Here is a 24,244-nt window from a genome sequence, read left to right as displayed (position 1 = left end):
AATACCTGCAGTCGAAATGCAATGTATGACTTACTGTTAGTAGCTCAGCTTATTGGAGAGTATATTTAGTATACTGATGATACTGATGTAGTTTATATTTTATTTTTTTACGTGGTGGTTTAGTTGCTGCAGCTCCATACTATTAACATTCCTTTCCTTTATTAATGCTAACCCTACTCCCTCCCTTTGATGCTGCTAATCCTGCATAATGCACGGGCATAATATGACTTTGAAACCCCCCGCCCACCTTCTACGCATTCCACAAGTAGTGACTAATCCCATATCTGCATTTCCCATAAATATGCTAAATTTCTCTTGATATGCAAATTATTTTGTCAAGGCGCTCTTCCCCCTCCAACCCAGCTTAAATATACGCTGCCAAGCCTGGTGGTGTTCATTCAAACGCTGTCTTTCCGACAGACCTGTTCTTCACCTGAGGACGGCTGCTTGCGTTGTGGCCGAAACGTCGTGAGAATTATTTTATTATGTTTTATTTTTATTATTTTATTATTTCCCTTCTACGTGACTTTACCGAAAGAACTAAGAAGATGAACACTATGATAATATATGCATTGTCCTTGAAATTGATTGGTCCACACCAAGGGACGGCTTTCATTTGAGCCTCGACTCAATTGGTGCTCAGGACTCTATCCCCCTAGTGGTGGATATGCCGTCACTACACTTGTGGTGAACATGGCAAATACTACCAGAGCACGTCTTTTTTGTTTGCATGTTCATAACAAGTTTCTGTGGTTAATGCAGATATGATTCATTGCAAAAGGTTTCTGTTTAGTGTTTTAACATCTTAACACCTAAATTTTGATTTAAAACTTTCGTGACTGCAGGGATTTATATTCTTGGTTCTTTCGGTGAAGATGTTAAGAAAAAAACGCCACTTTTTTCAAATTTTCTTGTTGTGGATTTCACACCTGATGATGATTGCTTGTGTTGCAGTCGAAACGTCGTGAGAATTTTATTGTTTGATATTTATATTATTTTATTATTGACTTTACCGAAAGAACCAATAATATCTTAACACCTGTTTCATTTCTAGAAAGGGTAAAATCCATATGTAGTTTAGTTTCAACTTATATGCACATAGTTTAGTTTTAACTGATATTTACGTTGTTGAGTTTAAACTTATATGTTCATTGTTTAGTTTAAACTTATATGTTCATTGTTTGGTTTAAACTTATATGTTCATTGTTTAGTTTAAACTTATATGTTCATTGTTAAGTTTAAACTTATATGTACATTGTTGAGTTTAAACTTATATGTACATTGTTGAGTTTAAACTTATATGTACATTGTTGAGTTTAAACTTATATGGTAATTGTTTAGTCCAAACGTATATGTTCATTTTTTAGTTTAAACTTATATGTTAGTTGTTTAGTTTACACTTATATGTGCATTGTTTAGTTTAAACTTATATGTACATTGTTTAGTTTAAACTTATATGTTAATTGTTTAGTTTAAACTTATATGAGCGTTGTTTAGTTTAAACTTATATGTTCATTGTTTAGTTTAAACTTATATGTTAATTGTTTAGTTTAAACTTATATGCGCGTTGTTTAGTTTAAACTTATATGTTCATTGTTTAGTTTAAACTTATATGTACATTGTTTAGTTTAAACTTATATGTACATTGTTTAGTTTAAACTTATATGTTCATTGTTTAGTTTAAACTTATATGTACATTGTTTAGTTTAAACTTATATGTACATTGTTTAGTTTAAACTTATATGTACATTGTTTAGTTTAAACTTATATGTACATTGTTTAGTTTAAACTTATATGTACATTGTTTAGTTCAAACGTATATGTTCATTTTTTAGTTTAAACTTATATGTTAGTTGTTTAGTTTACACTTATATGTGCATTGTTTAGTTTAAACTTATATGTACATTGTTTAGTTTAAACTTATATGTTAATTGTTTAGTTTAAACTTATATGCGCGTTGTTTAGTTTAAACTTATATGTTCATTGTTTAGTTTAAACTTATATGTTAGTTGTTTAGTTTACACTTATATGTTCATTGTTTAGTTTAAACTTATATGTACATTGTTTAGTTTAAACTTATATGTTCATTGTTTGGTTTAAACTTATATGCGCGTTGTTTAGTTTAAACTTATATGTTCATTGTTTAGTTTAAACTTATATGTTCATTGTTTAGTTTAAACTTATATGTACATTGTTTAGTTTAAACTTATATGTACATTGTTTAGTTTAAACTTATATGTACATTGTTTAGTTTAAACTTATATGCACATTGTTGAGTTTAAACTTATATGTACATTGTTTAGTTTAAACTTATATGTACATTGAGTTTAAACTTATATGTACATTGAGTTTAAACTGCACCCTGACCTCACTGCTTCCATTGAAGCCCCTCCTACTCTCTTGTGGGAGGAGCTTAATAAAATACCCACCTGCCACATTTTGAGGGGCGGAGCTTACGAAAGCCCCACCCCTTTGGGTGGGGGGGGTTACTTAACTGAAAAAAAACACCTTCTCCGATTGGTCCGTTGCCGGGAATGGGCGTGCCAAGGGGTCGGAATCCAACCCTTCATCCCCCACCCCTCACCCCCCAGCGCCGAATTTACATCCGAAGCCCCGCCCACATGCCCATATTTGGAGTCTGTAGGGAGGGGCGAGGGCCGAGTGGTTGAGGGTGGTTGTAAGGGGGGGGGGAGGGGGGAGGTCCCGGGGGTTTCTTCCGGCGGCGGCAGCGGTTTGGTTTGGCGGCGGTGGCGTCGTCGTCGTTTGCTCGTTTTCGGGGTGGCCGTGTGCGCGCTCCTGGTGGTTTGTGGCGTCGTTTTCGGCGTCTTCGGCGTCTTTGGCGGCGTCGTTGACGGTGACGACGACGTGGGGGGTAGGGGGGGCCGCCTCGCGCGAGGGTGCGGACATTTTGGGCCCGCGCTCTGTGTGTGGCGGGCTGGGGGGGGGGCAAGGCAAAGCAAAGCAGGCTGAGGGGAAAATAATAAAAATTAAACATTTTGTCAAATAAATATTATATTACGTTGCCATATCGTTGTTAGGTTGGTGTAGACACTAGCCAGTGAGTCGTTTCGGTGGGGGGGGGGCGAAGGAAGGAGGCGAAAGGAAGGAAGGAGGGAGTTTGAAGTCGATTGTCTTGTGTGGTTTGGGAACGGCCGAAGGCTCCCCCACACACACAACACACATACAACACATACAGTATAACACACAACACCACACACCCATTTCTTCTCATCATCGCGAGGCGGCTTCGGCGTGCGTGGGGGGGAGGCAGCCCCGGGCCCACACAGTTGAGGCGGGGGGGGGGCCGCGTGTAAGGATGGCGATGGAGGAGGAGAGACGCAAGCTGAGGGAAATCATCAACCACTGGAACGAGAACAGACTCGACCTCTTCGAGATCAGTCTTCCCAACGAGGTGAGTTGTGTGAGTTGTGTGAGTGGGGTGGATGGTGGTGTTGTTGGTGGTGTTGGTGGTGGTAGTTGGTGGTGGTGTTGGTGGTGGTAGTTGGTGGTGTGTTGGTGTTGTGGGTGGTGGTGTTGGTGGTGGTGTTGTTGTTGGTGGTGGTGGTTTTCGGTGTTGGTGGTGTTGTTGGTGGTGGTGTTGGTGGTGGTGGTTTTCGGTGGGCTCGCTCGCCACTTGGGTGGCTTTAGTGGAGCGGAGTGCGTGGAGAGACTTCTGAGACAAACGCCGCTCGAGTTGGGGGGGGGTGAGTTGTGAACTTGCGGTGAAGGTCGTCATTGTTGTTGTTGTGAGTTGTTGTGGTCTTGAGTGAAGTATGGTACAAAGGCATTCACCCAGCAGTGCATTGACAGATGCACCATTTCCGCAAAGTGTAGCACCTGAAGCCTCATCCAGCAGTCGATTAACAGTAACCACTCCACACAGTGTAGCATCTGAGGCCTACATTCAGCAGAGGATTGACAGAGTAACCACTCCACACAATGAAGCATCTGAGGCCTCATCCAGCAGTGGATTGACAGAGTAACCACTCCACACAGTGTAGCATCTGAGGCCTACATTCAGCAGAGGATTGACAGAGTAACCACTCCACACAGTGTAGCATCTGAGGCCTCATCCAGCAGTAGATTGACAGAGTAACCACTCCACACAGTGTAGCATCTGAGGCCTACATTCAGCAGAGGATTGACAGAGTAACCACTCCACACAATGAAGCATCTGAGGCCTCATCCAGCAGTGGATTGACAGAGTAACCACTCCACACAGTGTAGCATCTGAGGCCTACATTCAGCAGAGGATTGACAGAGTAACCACTCCACACAGTGTAGCATCTGAGGCCTCATCCAGCAGTAGATTGACAGAGTAACCACTCCACACAGTGTAGCATCTGAGGCCTCATCCAGCAGTAGATTGACAGAGTAACCACTCCACACAGTGTAGCATCTGAGGCCTACATTCAGCAGTCGATTGACAGAGTAACCACTCCACACAGTGTAGCATCTGAGGCCTCATCCAGCAGTAGATTGACAGAGTAACCACTCCACACAGTGTAGCATCTGAGGCCTACATTCAGCAGTCGATTGACAGAGTAACCACTCCACACAGTGTAGCATCTGAGGCCTCATCCAGCAGTCGATTGACAGAGTAACCACTGCACACAATGTAGCATCTGAGGCCTCATCCAGCAGAGGATTGACAGAGGAACCACTCCACACAGTGTAGCATCTGAGGCCTCATCCAGCAGTCGATTGACAGAGGAACCACTGCACAGCATCTGAGGCCTTCATCCAGCAGTGGATTGTAAAACGGTAATGACATCGATTGTGCAGCACCTGGTACAGTGCGAAACAAGTACACCTGTCAACCCCTTATCAGTGCCTAACTTATTACAGACCAATTCAGACCCATTTAGTCACCCAATCCCCTTATACGTATATCAACGTTCATCTTACAAAGTCCCATCACAAGGGAGAAACGCAAACAAATGGACAAAAATGTGTTTTTCCTGTATTGAAACGGCTGTACGTCATATGGACCTGAAAACTCAATTTCCATGTGTAAGAATACGGGATTGACAGGTATGCGGACATATCCGTAGATACGGTGTGTTTGTGAGGTCGTTTTAATGAGTGCAGTCACATTGACTCCTAACTTGAACAGGCGTGGTGAAGTATGGTCAAACTACCCTCGGCAACTGACCACTACCTTCATTATTTGCAGCGTTGTTGCATAGTTGCCGAGCACCTCCCCAAAACGCCAGACGGCCAGAAACAAGCAGCGCTAGTTAAAGTTTGAATAGATTTCAAGTGTTTTTGACAAAGGTGTCTCTGTACAGCACATGATGATGATTATAATTATTTGTCGTTTCCCGTAATGTCAAATATGTCCCAGACGTGTGACATCTCTTAAGTCAAGGATTGAGGCGATTCGTCTTTTTGATTTCCTGAAAGTCTCAGTCGGTGGAGGAGGAGGAGGTGTTGGTTGTTTTCATGGAAAAATTATCCCCACTGGTGCAATCTCAATCAATGGCTGTCACCAGCTCTCGGGATGTCGCGGTTTTTGTTGTGCAGCGTTCTGATTGTGTCTTGGGGTTGTTATTGCGTGCGTACCAGTACGGTTGCCTGAAGTTTCGTCCCAAAAGCTCGGTTCCTGAAAAAGCTACCGGCATCTCAAGCGAAACGTCGGCGCATCCACTTTGAACAAGACACGGGCGGCCCATCCTGAAATATTTATCGCAGTCGCGTAACCATCGCTCCTATCGTACATACAGCCTTCTTCCGAAGTCGACTTCGGAGTGCATTACTCATCCGTTCACTGTTCAGAGGCTTACAACCAAGTTGCCCTGAATGTGTCCAGACTGTCGGCCCTCGGGCAAGCTCAGCAGATTTTTTTTGAGCCTGGTCAGTGCTTGCAAGGGTGAATTGCTTGGCAATGCCAGATTGTGTCGTGTGGGTGTGGGCAGCGAGATTGTCCGGATACTAAAGTAGGACATTTATTCCTCTATTTAAGACCGAAACAGGAGGAGGATTTCTCCACATCTCTGGCCTTATGATGCTGGTTGGAATTACAACCAGCATCATTTTGTGGGTTTACTTTCCAACACACCGGTTTGCGGAACTAGTAATGAATTTGCACGTTTAGTTTCGTGACAAACCTTACTAATTGGCTGTATCGGGTGGTGGCGGGTTTAACGACACTTTTATATTTACGCGATCTAACCCAAAAAACCTCTGTGAAGGACAGTGGATTATTTAATCCATCTGTGTGGAACTTTGAGTGTCCTCCCTTTTCCTCGTGTACACAAAAGCAAAAACGCTTATGGATTTGGCCAAACGATTTCAATCTGGCAGTGCCCTCTTGAATTAAATCTTGAGACTCTTCGAGGTTTTTCTTGGGGGTAAGTAATCACCATTATGTTTGTGGCCATGCGACCCTCAAGGCGGCGAACTGGCACAAATTAAATGCAAAAGACAAAATAATGTGGGTTTTTTTTTGGTGTGCAGACATTTCTGACGAGGGTTTTTCTATAGAACTTGCTGAACATGACAACCTGGTTTAGTCACGGCTGGCTGCCCATATTCAAACGCAAAGATTCCAGTGCCGTTGCTGACTAAGCACTGTAGCAATGGCCACTTGGAGCCCTTCCTGCCGACTCGTCATTCTCATCGGCCACGGTCAATTCGCTGCTGGATGAAGGCCTCCAAGCCACTGCCACCTCTTGCTATACTGGACATCTTGTGAAAAGAGCTTCATAGCTCATCAGATTCCTCGAGTATAAATAAAGATTCTGATGATTCTTTGATGTAACATTCCACCCAGCTCTGGTAGACGTCCTCTCAGATGTGTCATCCCTCTTGGCTACCACCTTGTCAGCAGTCTTGACCGTCCGTCATCAAAACTTCCGCTGCCCAGTTGACATGAATAATAAATAATATGGCCAGCACCACGGATTCCTCTGGTTTGCTATTCACACATCGATTCGCGCATGCGCAATCTCTGTTTTACAATCGTTATGTTTACATTATAGGGTGTTTTTGACCTGTCCTGCCACTGGTAACTGCTATATTCCCGACAATGTTTAAAAAATAAAAGCAATTCTCGGATGCAGATTGAGTGGGGAAAGTGTCCCGTGTGTGGTCCAGAGGTAATAGGGAGAGATGTCGGAGGTAGCTCCGGCATATCCTCTTCCGTGGGCTGTTGTTCAACACGAAGAGCTGATGCTACTCTGCGAGAGTTCCGAATATACGTGCATACGTAAAACTTCTTTCGCGTCTGAGAATGGATTCTTCGTTTCGCGACGTGACAGCCGATGGCTCGGCCGGGTTCAAATTTGGGAGGGAAATCTCATCGCCGACAAAGTAACCAATGATTTAACCGACCTTCAAAACCTTGAATGGCAAGAATTTATTGGATCGCAATTGTTGTGCAGGGTACGGGGCGGGGGGTGGTAAATTGCGGCGCCCAGTTTTGCAGCGCGGTACTTTGCTCGCCGTTTACGATTTGTCCCAAAGTCCGCGAATTGCAGAGCGAGCGCCCCAGCGAACCCGCGACCCCGTGTGACGACGCTTGAACTTGACGCGACCGAGCCAGCCGGTGAGCCAGCCAGCGAGCGAACGTTCTCCCAGGATAATTGGGCTCCGGCAGATCACGTGGACGTTGAGGGCCCCCCCGGGGTGCATACACGACGAATAAGCTGCATTAGCAATGGTGGGCTTAGCGATGGCAGGTCACGGTAAAAGCTGTGTCCTTTTCTTGCTTCCGTGGAGTGAAATTATGAACTACTGTATTTTAATTTGACCAGTAAGGTCCCACTGACATCTTTTTCAGAAGCGGCGTGGCCGTTGCAAATGAAGTGGCTTATCACAGGGCAATTGGAAGCGGCCAAATACTCTGAACGCGCGTCAATTCTAAATGTGGAGGGGAAAAACCGGAGGACCCCGGAGACAGATCCACTCCACCACAGGGAGAGCGACACACGCAAGCTCCAAATATACAGACGTCGGGGTCTGGATCGAACCCACGACTTCCTGCATACCAGGCAAAGTAGTTAACATCTCGCCACCACGGAGTGATGGTAGAGCACACGGGAACTGCAATTCCAGGTGTCATCGTTTCGATTCAATCTCCAGGCACAGCAGGTGACTCAAACGTTTCTTGGGTTTTCCCCTCCTTCCCTCTGTTGTCCACCCAGCGGGTATGAATCGGTTGCACCGCAGTTAATGGGCAGGTTGTATGTGGTGGTGTGTTAAAGTGTGGGTTCGCCCACCTCTTCCAAGACGTTTGGTCAGCGTGGAAGAGGACGCCAAAATACCCTCTCAGAGGGGGGCGCGGGGGGTGCTGTACCATTCCCTTTGTTCAACCGGGTCAGAATCCATCAAGATGCGTCGTCTCTTAGGAGGGAGGCAAGGAGAGGTAGGGTGTGCTTGTGTCATTCTTTACTAATAAGGTGGGTGTGCTCATGACTAAATCGCACAGTGCGTCTAAACACCTCCGATTAGCGCGGTTGGCTTGCGTATCGTGCGAAAGAAGTTCAACATACAGATCAGAATCTTGACCAGTTGTCTTGAGCCCCAACCGTCCAGTCGTTTGTATTTATATATGCAACCTTGGACTGATTTAACTTTATTTGATCTCATCAGCAGTGTTATTGGCTCAGAGCAACACCACTTGGTAACCCTCATGTTATGAGCGATGTAGTAAGAGCAGCCACTTGTGATTTAATGTGGGAAGGTAGTTGTACTAGTTGCGAATAAGATCTTAAAATAAGTTTTAGTGCCTTTTCAGCGAATTGTACTGAAACAAATGCAGATAATGCCCGAGCTGATAAGGAAGTTGAGTAGATATGGGAATGTAGGGTGGAGTGGTGGCACAGTGGTTTGCCCGAGTTAATTTCTTTGACCGTGGAAAACTTGAGTGGAGGGTGATACCTGAAACGAGTGCTGAGCAGCTCCCTTCATCAACCTGCACTTACCAATGTGGTGAAGTATGGTCAAACTGTCTCCCGGCATACCGACACAGCATGGGTAGGCGTTCATCGAGCAATTGGAGCCAACCGTGCTCATCGCAAGCGTACCTGTGAAGGTACGAGATGGTTTGCTGCATCGCAAGACTCTTGAGATGATGATCATGGTGACCTGGGAAGGTCTAGCAATGGATTGATCATGACTGACGATAATGAACGATAATTGTTGTCCCCTTTGCCAATCCACTGCTAGATGAATGCCTCCTCCCGCACACTCTGTCGTCATGGGGTGTTGTTTGACTTTACTTCACCATGCTGGTCAATGCGCGTGAGTTAAACGGTCGATTAAACAACGTTGTGCAGATAAAGCCAGTGGACTACACACTTTTTTTTCATACAAACTTTCATAAGACTTTGTGGCTCATAAACCACAAGTTGGTGGTTCTTCAGCCCATGTACCTAGGGAGCCACACGTACCATGTAAACTAAACTATATGAACTATTTTTTTTTATTTGACCAGGTAAGGCCCACTGAACTATATAGCTCTTTTTCAGGAGCGACCTGGCTATCACAAATGATAGCCCAACGAAGTGGCTTATCATCGTGTGTAAATTTATAGCAGCCAAATACTCTAATCACGTGATTTTGATTCTCAAATGTTGAGGGAAAAACCGGAGGACCCGCGAGAGAGGAAACACGCAAACTCCAAATACTGTGTACAGCAGGCGTCAGGGTCGGGATCGAACCCACAACCTTCTGTATACCAGGCGAGGCAGTTAACTTCTCGCCACCGTGCCCCCCCTCTGACCGGAAGCACATAGCCTATTACATGCGTGAAGACGTCCAGTACAAAAGACGAAATACTGTATATAGTAAATATACATTTAGTACTGTAATACCCCAGTTTACGTCATGGGGTGGGGGGTATGCGTTCATGAAAGGTGCGACGAATATGGAAACGACATCAATCAAAGCAATTTACAGGGGAGCAGTGGGTGGTGGTGGTAGTAGTGGGTGGTAGTCGTACTGGAAGGCTGAGAGGCGACGGATAATGAGAGAGGACGGACAATTCCGTCAGCGACGTGAGTGTGTGTGGGGGATGAGGCGACGCAAATCGTGCAGCGGTGTTCATAATAAAGTGAAGACGTGTTTGCGAAACGACATAACAGGGGCAGACGTAAATCGGGGTATTACCATCTATAAATGTTGGTATATGTAAATAAATATATCATGAATAGGTATAGATGTAACATATATGAATGAAAATATATTTGAATATTTATATATTTCTTAGATTGTCTGAACTGGTTCTGGGCGTACCCTAGTACTGCACGGCCTTCGCAGGTGCTCGCTAACGGCCCCTTCCTCAGAAGTCTATGAAGGCTATACGGGGGATCTTTGTCTGATAGGTCACGTGGTACGTGTGGCTCCCCCAGGGCCACGTGCTTAACAACAACCGTGAGGTGCCGGAGTCACTTAGTAAAAACAAACCGGCTTCTACTCATTTATTTTCTTCCCGTAGAAACGTAAAGCGGTCGGGGGTTGATTGATGAGCGAGCACCCGCTCAGGATTCTTTCGCTCGCTCGCTGGCGGTCAGTCGCCACGTCGCCCATCCATCACCACGTCCCACGGTGTTGCAGGTCCTGTGACTTTTTCGTCTTGTCCACACTGTTGTTCAACCACCATCACCGTGAAATACTACGCGCAATCTGCTTCACGGTGGACTTTAAAATATCCCGTCACCTCGTTTCGAAATGGGTAGGCTGTTGCGTGCCGGCGTCACCGTCTGAATTTTCCAAGTTGAAAAAAATTACACAGGAAATTACTGAATTACTTCTATGTTTATTTTACCCGGTAAGGCCTACTGAGACGCGACCTGGATATCACAAATGATAGCTCAACGAAGTGGCTCGTGGAAATTTATAGCAGCCAAATACTCTAAAACGCCTGTTGATTCTAAACGTGGAGGGGAAAACCGGAGGACCCGGAGAAAATTCCACGCGACCACGGAGAGAGAGAGAGAGACATGCAAACTCTAAATATACAGCAAGCGTCAGGGTCAGGATCGAACGCACGACCTGTATTATCCACTTTGTTGAGCTATCATTTGTTGACAGGTTGCTTCTGAACAATAAGTACATTTCTTAGTGTGTGTTTGCCTGGTAGGATGGGAATGGTTTAGTTTTATTTGTATGTGCTTGAGTGATTTGTTTACCTTTCTTGTACTTTGCACCACGATCGTGTTTTCTATTGTTTGTGCTTGTAACGTTCTTACCTGCCCCTACTGGACATCTGGGAAGAAGAGCTTTTTCGCTCATCAGATTCCTCCAGTATGAATAAATATTCTGATACCAGGCGAGGTATTCAACACCTCGCCACCATGGTGCCCATTTGGGATCTCGCGTAGCTACGTTCACCCGCTGTCGTGAAACTCCTGCAGGGACCATGTGAAACACGGCGCCTTTCTTCAACGTCACGAGTCCCGAATTCTCTGAATTACCATTAATTATTGTAACTCGTAAAAAGTCGGTCGGACGTGAACCAATCGGTACGCGCACACGTGTACGTGACGATGGGCAAAAGTAGTTTTCTCCAGGGTAGTGTACGCAAGAGAGGGCCCTTGCCTGCGTGCCAGTACAATGTCATTCGCCCGCCGAACCCAGCTCACAACCACAAAGCCTGCCCTGAACTCGTATTGATACGACGGGTGACAGACTGTGGTGGTGGTGGCGTTGCGATAAGACCAGACCGGCCCTGCCTGCTTTTTAAAGGGGCTTCGCGTGGGTTTCCGTATTGCCTTTCGCTCCGGCCCACATACCTCGTAAAACTTCCGCATTGTGGTTTGAACGCGGTCACCGACGTTCTGATTACGCCATACGCGTGTGTGCGGTGACGACCGCGATGTAATGGTTAGCCAATCGGACTTGCAATCCAGAGGTCGTCACATCAGTTCACTTTTCCCTTCCCTCCTCCCGCCTCTGTGCGTAATTTCCACACTCGCTTTGCTGTGGAATTTTGAAAGGGGCAATCAAAGCCACGTCCATACACACTCTGAATTATCATGCCGTTATGAAGTCAAGCGCTGTTGACTTTTGCTGCACATCTGGTAATGCAACGCTGTGGAGGTAAGCATTGGTAGATCACAAATTCCTTTTACCCCCGCCCACCCCCTTAACCATGGGTATCGAGATGACCACCTGGTGGCTTATGGCCATGGGTATGGTGGCAATACAGAAAGCGGGTTTAATTTCACCTCGGTGGCGAGAGTCTGATTCTTATTTTTATCAGAATCTATATATATCTTGGAGAAATCCGATGAGCTATGAAGCTCTTTTTCTCAGATGTCCAGTTGTTTTCACAGATGTTCGGTAGTTATCTCCCTCGCCTGGTATGCAGGAGGGTTTGTGTTCGATCCTGACTCCTACCTTAACGCCTGCTGTATATTTGGAGTTCGCATGTCTCTCGCCTCGTGGTCACGTGGATTTTTCTTGGGGTCCTCAGGTTTTTCTCACCATGTTTATAATCAGCATCATGAGTTTCGAGTAATTGGCTGCAATAATAATCCACACGATGATGAGCCACTAAGTTGAGCTATCATTTGTGACAGCCAGGCCGCTTATGAAAAATATCTATATATTGCTCAATGGGCCTTACCCGGTGCAATAAAAATTACGATATCACTTCTGGTGTTATGGCTCGAGTCACATACACATTGTCTAGAGATGCATTGTTTACATGCACATGACAAGCAAATTAAACGGTAGTTAATGTGGTCGGCCAGCGACCTCTGGATTGCAAGTCCCAGTGTTCTAACCATTGCAGCCGTGGAAACGATGGAGCCAGTTTTTTTAATTCCCTACCCACCCATTGCCTCTTGGTTAGTCGATCGGCACGTTGCGTGCGTGGGGTAACGTGTGGGTCCTCTTGCCTCTTCCGAGACATCTGGTCAGCGTGGAAGAGTAGGCCAAAGCACCGTCTTGAGGGGCCCTTTGAAAACTATATTGTAAACTATTTGTATTTTACCAGGTCAGGCCGACTGAGCTATATAGCTGTTTTTCAGAAGTGGCCTGGCCACAAATGATAGCTCAACGAATTGGCTCATGTGCAAATTCATAGAAGCCAAATACTCTTAAAGCATAGCAGCATGATGTTGATTCTAAATTTGGAGGAAAAAACCATAGGACCCAGAAAAAAATCCACACGATAACGGGGAGAGAGAGGGACACGCAAACTCTAAATACTATATAGGGCAGGCGTTCAGGTCGGGATCGAACCCATGACCTCCTGTATACCAGACGAGGTAGTGGACATCTCCTAACCACCTTGGCGCCACCCGCTGTAGAGCTTCCTCCAGTCTAGCACCTTTCGCCACCAGTAGCGTGACCACGCAAATTGCAGGTGCTGCTCTTTTTGCCTCGGCGAATTCCGCATCTGCGGGTGGCACTTTATTTTCTTTTAAGAACCGCTTTTGCAAATTCGACAGAACGGTTCGATAAATATCGACGGTGGCATTAAAGCTGTACAAGCTTCTGCTGGTGCCGGTGGTTCTTGACGCAGGCTGCCGTGCCAGCGCCCGCCCGCCCTACAAAACGTTTTTGCTTTGCCTCGCAAATGTGTCCCTCATCTGGTGTGCAAATTCTCCCTCGGGCGTCCTTGGGAGTGTTTATGCAAATTAAAGCATGTGCCCCCTCCCCCCCCGCTTGATTACCTCCCGACCGGCAGAGGTGTATGTGGGGACAATGTCAACGCGGTTGCCCTCGACACTTTGGAGACATCGCACGGTGGATTTGTGGAGTATTTCGGCCTACAGTCTGTTCTATAATGCGGCGGTAGTTGCGTTCCTCAAGAATGCCGCGTTGTGGAAAAATCGCGTTATAATGAATAATATATAACGTAGGGGGGTAAAGCACGGTCCGTCCGCGATAATGCGTGAGATGCGTACGCAGGCCGAACAAAGACTGAGGCGCGTGGGTGGCGCCTAAAAGCATCCAGCAGCATCCCGCCTTGTGCGACGACGCTACCGCTTCTTCCTCCTCGCGCGACGTAGTTTTGCTCACTCGATGGCGCGCTATTTAAAAATTAACGTGTTCCCAAATACATTCATCACGTTATATGCAATTCACGTTTTGAAAACACGCAGCCTTATAGGAGAACAGACTCTCCGGCAACTATTCGCTTAACGCGTGGCGTTTACCCGACCTCCTTTTTGCTGCAACGTGGGTTCGTCCGTTCGGGAATACTTTTCACACGACAAGAAACGCGCGCACCGTTCTCACGCGGTTTCTGAGCCGTCGACGGCGAACTACTTTCTTGAGCCGCGCGGCTGAGTGGAATGGGAGCACACGGAGTGATACAGTAGAGCAACGTAGTGGCACGTACCCTTATCTCAGTTCTCCGTCCCACCGTGGGAATGACTGCAGGCTGAGTTTACGGTGCAAACGTGACTCGGTAACTCGGTAATTCCCCACTTCACGTGGAACTTGTCAGGAACGTATCTATCGCATTAAATCAGGAGTGACGGTATTGTTATTATTTTGATGACACGTAACACGTAGGCTTTCGCAACCAATATCATCCATAATAGAGGGTTTTTTTTGGTTCGATTGCGTGAATATAAATGTCTTGCTAATTCCAGAAAGAATCAGAATTGGTTATTGTCTTATGAAGTTGGTTTTAATTACCACTAAAACGTCACGGTACTCGAATGATAAATGTTGTAGTGGATTTACTCTTACCAGGTGTGCTGAACTAGTAACTACAGATAGTCCCCGAGTTACGATGGTCCGACTGACGATATTTCGCTCTTACGATGGCGGTAGCGATACGACAAAATTGTAAAATATTTTTAATTTCGCGCAGCAGGCAAACGCAGCAGCGTACGAGGTACGATACTGTACGTTGGGACGCTGTGCAGTATTGTAATTAATCATTAATAAATACATAATGGAAATAGTTCATACAGTCCGGTACTGTAAATTACTCTGTTCTGCTAAATTATCACCATTCTTTAAGGCTCCTGGGTAGGCTAGGCCATCTACTACTTACGATATTTTTGACTTGCGATGGGGTCATCGTAACGCATCCACATCGTATGTAGGGGACTACCTGTAATTGCGCACGTTTTGCTTAGGCGACTAAACCTTACTAATTGGCTGTGTCTGGGTGGTGGTGGTGGTGTGTTTAACGACACGCATTTACGCTATTATTGATGATGCACGTTTGCCCAGGAAAGCCTCGCTGATTCTCGAGACTTTTGCAGGAGGGTCCTGCTAAGTTTTTCGCAGTAAGGGTGTGAGATTTAGCTGCTGCTGCTGCTGTTACTGCTGCTGCTTCCTGTGTTGTCCCAAATGAGTAATTCGCAAGTAATTTTTCGCCCGTTGGGATGTTTTGGGCCTATGCCAGTTTCATTGTGTGATGGTTTTAAAAACAAATGGCTATGGGAGGAGACCAGAGAACTCAGAAGAAACCCCATGCAAAAGTGGGGCCAAGAGAGAGACAGCATACAAACTCCAACACAGAAAGGTGCCCGAGTTGAGAATCGAACCCAGGCCCTTATTGATGTGGAGGACGCACTGTGCTGCACTGCTGCTCAAGTTTAATAATAATAATAATGGTGAATATGATTGTATTATTTGGGTGCGGTGATACACTTGATGCAATGCATTGTTACAGTGGCTCACAGCTGGGGGGTTTAATCCTAACGTCTGATCAACGTTCATTGTTGCTCAGAGGTTTTTTTTTTATTACTCATGTGTTGATGTAAGTCTTGTGATAAGCCTGGTTAAGCCGAATAAAGAATGTAAGGAATTACACCTAGGCAAACTCTTGTACCTGAGAAATAGCGAAGCATATACAAGTGGAGAGTTCTGCTCTGTCTCCACACTTAAAGGGGTGCCATGGTGGCGAGATGGTATCTCCCTTGTCTGGCATACAGGAGGTCGTGGGTTCAATCCCGACCATGATGCCTGTACATTTGGACGTAGGCTTTCGCGACCAATATTCATTTCGATTTAAAGCTTTCGTGACTGCAGGGATTCATCTTCTTGGTTCTTTCGGTAAAGTCACGTAGAAGGAAAATAATAAAATAATAAAAATAAAACATAATAAAATAATTCTCACGACGTTCTCCACCTGCTTGCGTTGTGGCCGAAACGTCGTGAGAATTATTTTATTATGTTTTATTTTTATTATTTTATTATTTTCCTTCTACGTGACTTTACCGAAAGAACCAAGAAGAATATTATTCATAATAAACGTTTTTGGGTTAATTCGCGTGATTTATAAATGTGTCGTAACCCTCCACCACCCGACACGGCCAATCAGTAAAAAAGTGTCACGTTGACAAAAGACAAATAGTTCACTACTTTAGCCCACCGGTGTGTTGAAGAGTGAATCCACAACATTTTAAATTTTTGAGTTGTACGACGTTTCGCTGGTAATTATATCCAGCATCTTCGGGCGATTTACTGATTGGCCGTGTCGGGTGGTGGAGGGTTACAACACATTTATAAATGACGCCATCTAACCCAAAAACGTTTATTATGAAGTATATTTGGAGTTTGCACGTTCTCCCCATTATTGGGTGATTTTTTCTCCGGGTCCTCCAGGTTTTTCCCTCCACGTTTAGAAATCAAGGTGCATTTTAGAGTGTTTGGCTGTTTTAAAAGTTAATTTGATAAGCCACTTCGTTGAGCTATCATTTGTTATTGCCAGGTCGCTTCTGAAAAAGATCGATATAGCTCAGTGAGCCCTTAACCTGCTAAAACAAAAAAAACGAAATCACCTCTGGTGTTCATGGCTTGAGTCACACGTATTGTCTAGAATATACAATGGGTATTTGCACATGACAAACAAATAAAATGGTAGTTAATGTGACCGCCAGAGACGTTTTGCAAGGCATCCGCATTAACCACAAGTACTTCGTGGCTAAACATGCAAACATTATCAGGGCATGTTTGTTTGTGTGGTTAATGCAGACTTGATGCCTTGCAAAAGGTTTCTATTTGGTGTTTGAACATCTTAACACAACTCCTGTTTCATTGCCAGAAAGGACAAAACCTATTCTTAATATTAACAATTGGCTTTCCAGATCCATATTATCAATGAGCATTTGAACACGTAGGCTTTCGCAACAAGTATTATTCGTAATAAAGGCTTTTTGGGTTAGATCACGTAAGTATAAATGTGTTGCAACCCTCCACCACCCGACTAGGCCAATCAGTAAATCGCCTGAAGATGCTGGATTTAATTACCAGCGAAACGTCGTACTCAAATTCGAAATGTTGTGGATTGACTCTTGAAACACACCGGTGGGCTGAAGAAGAGACCAATTGGCGTTTTGTTACCGTGACACATTTTTTACTGAATGGCCGTGTCGGGTGGTGGAGGATTGCAACGCATTTATACTTACGCGATCTAACCCAAAAGCCTTTATTATCAATGAGCATTTATCTTCTTGGTTTTTTCGGTTAAGTCACGTAGAATGGAAATAACAAAATAATAAAAATAAAACATAAAATCATTCTCACGACGTTTCGGCCACAACGCAAGCAGCCGTCCTCAGGTGGAGAACAGGTCTGCCGAGAAGACAGTCTGAATGACACACCCCAGGCTTGGAGCGACTATTTAAGCTGGGATGGAGGGGGGAAGAGCGCCTTGACAATAATTTGCATATCAAGAGGAATTTAGCATATTTATGGGAAATGCAGATATGCGATTAGTACTACTTGTGAAATGCGTAGGAGGTTTGGCGGGGGGTTTAAAGTCATTATGCCATTCTACGTGACTTTACCGAAAGAACCAAGAAGATGAATCCCTGCAGTCACGAAAGCTTTAAATCGAAAAATCAATGAGCATTTGTTTGACAACTCTGGACCGGCTTCGACCCCTCTGGGCCTCCTCAGCAGAGGCAGGCTTATTGAACAATTGCCGCTGGATTACCAGATGTTATTATGAGCAAGGGCACTCCATTGCACTTTTGGGGCTGTGTTGCAGGCAAAGGGGGCAATGAGCTTGTGTAATAATTCTCAAACCCTTTATTGTTATTTGACAGTGTGTGTGTGTGTTTTAAAAACCTTGTTTGATATTTATTTTAATACGTTATTAGCCTTTGACTGGTGTTATTACACGTAGCTTCTAGAGATGCACTGTGTATTTGCCCACTGCAAATACATTTTAAAGAGTGGATGACATGACCCGGTGAGCGACCTCTGGGATTGCAATTCCAAACAGAATCAGAATATGTATTTATACTGGTGGAATCCGATGAGCTATAAACCTCTTTTTCACAGATATCCACAGGGTAAGAACGTTACAACAACAAACAATACAAAAACATGATAGTAGAGCAAAATTCAAGAAAGATAAACAAATCACCCAAACACATACAAATGAAACTAAACCATCACCATCCTCGCAGAAGAAGCCCATTGAGGTATACAGTAAAACCTTGGATTGCGAGCATAATTCGTTCCGGAAACGTGTTTGTAATCCAAAGCACTCGTATGTCAGTTGTGATCACGTGACGCTCGGCAGACAAAGCGTATGCACGTACTACTCGTGTTGCAAGACCTCGCCCGTTTATCAAATTAATATTTATTTAAAAATTTTGCTCGTCTTGCAAAACACTCGCAGAGCAAGTTACTCGCAATCCAAGGTTTTCCTGTAAACTTATTTTTCAGAAGCGACCTGGCCGCAAATGATGCATACTTCAAAACATGGAGGGAAAAACCGGAGGACTCGGAAAAAAAAAAATCCACACTACCACAGGGAGAACATGCAAACCCCAAATATACAGGCGTCAGGGTTGTGATCGAATCCCGGTACATAGCCAACTGTGCTAATCGGAGGTGCGGGAAAGGAAAAGTCCATCCTGCTCCACCTTTTGCAGCCCTTTGTCCCACCCAACAGCGTAACTGGCTTCACCACGGTGGAGTCGATCGGTAGGTCGCGTGTGGTGGTGGTGGTGGCACAGTATGGGGCACAGGTGGTGCATCAGCCAGTCATCTCGGTCAGTCGACCCTGCCACGTGACCTCCTATCAGCGGGCGTGCGACACTTCACTTGGCCTCAAGGTGCACATAGCCTGGCACAAGCGTCGTGTTGACGTCACCGCCACTTAGTGGCGAATGGCGGTTGTTGTTGGAGTAAAGAGTGGGCTACTGCCACTTCTTCCAAAATGTTTGGCCATTGTGGAAGAGTAGGCCAAAATTCTGTCGCGCTCCCTTGTGTGGAGGCTCTACCTCCAGCAGTGAAATGAGGAAGCAATTGCAGGGGATGCACCCTTGCCCTTTTTTAAATCCTTTATATTAAGTTCGCTTGCTTGCTTGCGTGCTTGCTTGCGTGCGTGCTTGCGTGCTTGCGTGCTTGCTTGCGTGCTTGCTTGCTTGCTTACGACCGTGCAAATCTTTCGGTCGTTTTTTAACCCACTTCCCGTGATCCAATCGAGCTGACATTTTCCACACAGACTCGTTGTGCGAGACAATTAATGTTCGTGAAAAAAAATTCCCAACATTTTACACTTTTTAGGCAAAAGAAAATTATTTTACATATATTCAAATAGAACGCACAGTGTAAGAGCCCAGAGCGTAACCCCTCCACAGGCCGTGGCGGAGTAGCGCAGTTGGTAGCGCCCTCGCTGCCCATGCCAAAGGTCGCGGGATCGATCCCCGCGTCCTCCACAGGCGAATATATTTTTAAATCCTTTATATTAAGTTCGCTGCCACGCATATAAAGGATTTATAGTGAAAAACTTCGTTTTTACGGGTTATACTTATTCTCGCTCATCCTCGCAGCATCGGCGGCTTTTGGCTAAGCCATCGAACGAAGACCGTTCACTGCATCTTGTGCTTTAAGACGCGCCCCTGCGGCCATCTGGAACGCTCTTCCTTCCGATATTAGGAAGCCACTGGAGCGATGTGCTTTGAAATCATCATCTAGATTTAAAACTCATTTCGTTAGAATTGCTTGTTGTGTTTAGTTTGTACTTCCCCTCCCCGCACCTCTGATTAGGGCGGTTGGCTGCGCACGGTGCGACACAAGTTCAGCATACGTAGGTCAGTTGCCTTTTTTTTTAAAGTGCTCTGGAACATAATTGGCTCTTTGCCGTCCCTTTATAGCGTGGCAGTTCACTCGTAAAGTGGCTCGAATGTTGGCAGGGGCACACGAAGAGCGAAGAGTGTTACAGCGTAATAATCGTCTGCTCATTAAATCCGTTTGCCGTGGTACATCATCCCCATTGGGTGGCGTTGCCAAATATTCACCGGCATCATTGTTCAGAGTCGTAAAAAATAGTAACGCTTTATTCTTGTAAAGCATCTTTCGTGCAAATCGCATCTTAAATCTCCGTGGAATTTGTAACGCGCGCATTCTTTATCTCGTTTTTACTTTTTTACGGAGGTGCGGGAAAAACCGCAGATTGAGGTGAGAGGCGGCCAGAACCAGTGGCAACTACACTATTGCCCAAGCTTCGTGATCCTGTAATGGGATGTTTGGCCAACTCCATTAATTGTATATGAGGGAGGAAACCGGAGTGCCTGGAGAAAACCAAGTGTGCGAGAAGGCGGGGGAGGGGTAAGACTCAATCCCCCTGTATACATTTATTTTTTACCAGGTAAAGCCCACTAAGCTATGTGGTTCTCTTTCAGAAGGGTCCTGCCTAACACCAATGATATAGCTCGGCGACGTGGCTTATCGTGTGCAAATTGTATTGCAGCAGCCAGATATTCGAAACGCATGATGTTAATTCTCAATGTGGAGGTAAAAACCGGAGGACCCGGAGAAAAATCCACGCCACCACGGGAAGAGAGAGAGATGCAAACCCGAAAAATACAGCAGGTGTCAGGGTCAGGATCGAACCCACGACCTCCTCTATACCAGGCGAGGGAGATAACTGCCGAACAGCCGTGAAAGAAAGCTTCGTAGCTCATCAGATTTCAACATGATGAAAAAGATTCTGATTCTCGCCACAGAGGTGAAATTAATCCCGCTTGCTGTGCTGTCAACATAATCCACATGGTAGCCATCTCGATGCCCATGGTTAGAGGGGGGGGGTAAAAGGAATTTGTAATCCACCAACGCTTGCCTCTACAGTGCCGCATCACTAAATGTGCAGCAAAAGTCACCAGCTCTGTACCCAATAGCAGCGTTTATAAATCAGAGGGTGGTGTGGCCGTGGCATTGCTTGCCCCCTTTAAAAAATTCCAAAGCAGAGTAAGTGTACAAATTATACACAGGCAGGGGTGGAGCTCAGTAGTTTTAGCACACTGCATCACAAACCCGATAGCCTCAGTTTGATTCCTGACCATGGCTAACATCACCGGCGAAAAAAACCTTTTATTTTACCAGTTAAGGGACCACTGAGCTATATAGCTCTTTTTTAGAAGCGATCTGGCCGTAAATGATAGCTCAACAACGTGGCTGATCACGTGAAAATGTATAGCAGTAGCCAAATATTCGAAACGCATTGTTTCTAAATGTGGGGGGAAAAACTGGAGGACGCGGGGAAAAATCCACCTGACCATGAGGGGAGAGCCATGCAAATGTCAGGGTCGGGATCGAACGCACGACCTCCTGTATACCAGACACAGGAGTTAACATCTCACCACCAAAGGCAGTTTTGGCACCCAAAACCGCCTTCACCAGCAACGATGTCCATCGTGGCGAGGTGTGGTCAAACAACCCGCACGGCCAACGTGGTTGCAAGGGGGAGGTCCTCCGATCGAGCCGTGAATTGACGAGGACAGAAACGTGTTTTACGAGCATTTCAAAAAATATATGTTCCGGTCGCATACGCCGCTGCACTGCAATAAAGTGGCCAGTTCACCTATTTGTTAAATAGCACTAGACGCAGCGTAACAGGCAATAAAATGTCACGCCCTTCTATAAATGTGCTCTGCAAATGTAAACAAAGCGTGAGTGACACGTGGAGAGCCGCGGTGGTGGGATGTTAACTCTTTGTATTTTTTTTATTTTACCAGGTAAGGCTTTGAAGTGGCTCATTTTTTTTCAGAAGTAACCTGGCCATCACAATTGATAGCTCAACGAAGTTGGCTTCTCATCGTGTGCAAATGTATAGCAGCCAAACGCTCGGAATGTGCACGTTGTGATTCTAACTGTGGAGGGAAAAACCAGAGGACCCAGAGAAAAATGCACGCGACGACGGGGAAAGAGAGAGACACGCAAACTCCAAATATACAGCAGGCGTCAGGGTGGGGATGGAACCTACGACCTACTGTATACCAGGCGAGGGAGTTAACATCTCGCCACTGCAGTGCCCCTTTTGTGAAACTCTTTCCCTCCCTGTGGGCATTGGTTGCCATCTGGCTTGCCAGGGTACAAGCGGGGGAATAGGTTCCATCTGTGCGAGGTACACCCCTCGTGCATCTATGGCACTCTCCGAGTACACACACGGGTTATCCCCCACGTTTATAACCACTCATTCATGGAGCTACTCAAACGTACGCAATTATAGTACCCCAGACCTTGGGCAATTGTTGAAGGTTCTGGCTTGCCCCTCTCTCTCTTGTCTGGCATCTCGCACCGCTGAATCATTCGCTCTCTCTCCATCTGGTAGTTGGCGAGATGTGAATTACCTCACCTGGTATATAGCAGGTCGTGTGTTCCATCCCAACCCTGACACCTGTATATTTGGAGTTTGCATGTTCTCCCCATGGTCGTGTATGTGGATATTTATCCGGGTTCTCCGGTTTACCCATACACATTTAGAAACTTGCGTTTCGAGTATTTGGCTGCTATACGTTTCCACGTGATGATAAGCCACTTCTTCGTTGGGCTCTCATTTGTGATAGCCAGGTCGCTTCTGAAAAAGAGCTGCCTAGTTTAGTGGACCTTACCTGGTAAAGTAAAAAAAAGTTTAGTTTTTAGTTTAGTTACCGGTAAAACTGTGTGTGTTGCAAACTTTAGATGATTAACTTTTTATTTAATTGTCAGAACATATTTGTCAGCTCTATTTCTGAAACATTTTTGAAGCGTTTTCAGTCGAGTGAAACATTTACCATCACGCCGTTACATTTAACATGCGGCACGGTAGTTTAATATTCGCCATCTGGGCAGAAGGCTGCAGAAGGATGAGAAGAGATGTGTAAATTTGGCAACCTAGTCATGTGCAACTGAATCGCTTATATTTGGACGTCTCTGCAATTGGTCGCGAGCAATTCCACAACCGTTTTCACATGGAGGCTGACTACTTTCGAGAATAGATCTGCTCAGCGACTTGTAAGTGACATTTCAACAACGTGAACATTTGCACGCTCCGATTGTTCAGTACAATCCTGTGAACAGCCTTGGTCACGCAACTACCCGCTCACACGATGAACGAAGCATTTGATAGAGCAGTGATTGAGTTGCGTTACTTGATGGCAATTTGGTGACGCTACCCATCGCTCGGCATGGGCTTCCGGCATTTTAGAAGAACGGGAAGCTTGTGCCACACTCCATGGCAGATGCTGAAGGATGGAAAGCAGCTGTCATTGCCACCTGATGTTAACCGTCGCCAGGAATCGAACTCGGGTCGCTGGGCTGGGTTCATCATGCAGTGCGCTAACCACTGCGCCACCACCCCACGCCGTCAGTACGTTAACAGCTGAGCTTTTAACATGAGCGCTTTAGGGCACGCATTCTCTCAACCCTGCCTGGCACAGCCAGTTCGAAGCGTAAATGACGAGAGATGTATTATGCCATTTGTCATGGGAATGCTCCTGCTAAATTGTGAGCCAGAAATCTAGAATTTCCCACATTGTGATGGTGTGCGTGTGGACCCCCTCCGAGCTTGTGCCGTGCAATGTCACGTAACCGACTCGCAGAGATGGGCCGAGGAATACAGGCGAATCTGTGAAACAGAATCGTAATATTTAATTACACTGGAGGAATCTTGATGAGCTATGAAGCTCCTTTTCACAGATGTCCAATCGGGGCGGGTAAGATCCTTACAAAAACAAACAATACAAAAACACGATCGGCGTGCAAAGTACAAGAAAGGTAAACAAATCACCCAAACACATACAGACGGTCAGATACGTGAACATCAGTAGGGAATGACTGTTACACAGTCTTGCACAAATAGGTTACTGGACACGGATAAAGCGGAGGTCGCTTTAAGCATGTGGACGTGTGGAAATGTTCATATTTTAACTATTTACAAAGCTTTTTTTCTTGGTTCTTTCGGTAAAGTCACATAGAAGGAAAAACGTCGTGAGAATTGTATTTTATGATGTTTTATTTTTATTATTTTATTATTTTCCTTCTACATGACTTTACCGAAAGAACCAAGAAGATGAATCCCTGCAGTCACGAAAGCTTTAAATCG

The 24,244-nt window shown here is 45.4% G+C and overlaps 1 protein-coding gene across 8 annotated transcripts in view; it reads left to right on the top strand.

Annotated features, from left to right (window-relative positions):
* Positions 1-3,208: 3,208 nt before the first annotated feature.
* AFDN (afadin, adherens junction formation factor) overlaps positions 3,209-24,244 on the top strand; it is a 206,259-nt gene continuing 185,223 nt past the window's right edge. For 5 of the 8 annotated variants that reach the window (XM_078880333.1, XM_078880330.1, XM_078880326.1 and 2 more), the window contains exon 1: positions 3,210-3,412. In XM_078880333.1, coding sequence (XP_078736459.1) covers positions 3,317-3,412 — 96 coding nt within the window. In that variant the 5' untranslated portion in view covers positions 3,210-3,316. Of the gene's footprint in view, positions 3,413-24,244 lie in introns of all 8 variants that reach the window. The other 3 variants (XM_078880327.1, XM_078880331.1, XM_078880325.1) reach the window with 1 other exon arrangement.

This window comes from Lampetra fluviatilis, chromosome 57 (assembly GCF_964198595.1).
Source record: "Lampetra fluviatilis chromosome 57, kcLamFluv1.1, whole genome shotgun sequence".
NCBI classification, from domain to species: domain Eukaryota; kingdom Metazoa; phylum Chordata; class Hyperoartia; order Petromyzontiformes; family Petromyzontidae; genus Lampetra; species Lampetra fluviatilis.
Note: the sequence above shows the minus strand (reverse complement) of the source record. Positions and strands in the feature narration are given on the sequence as shown.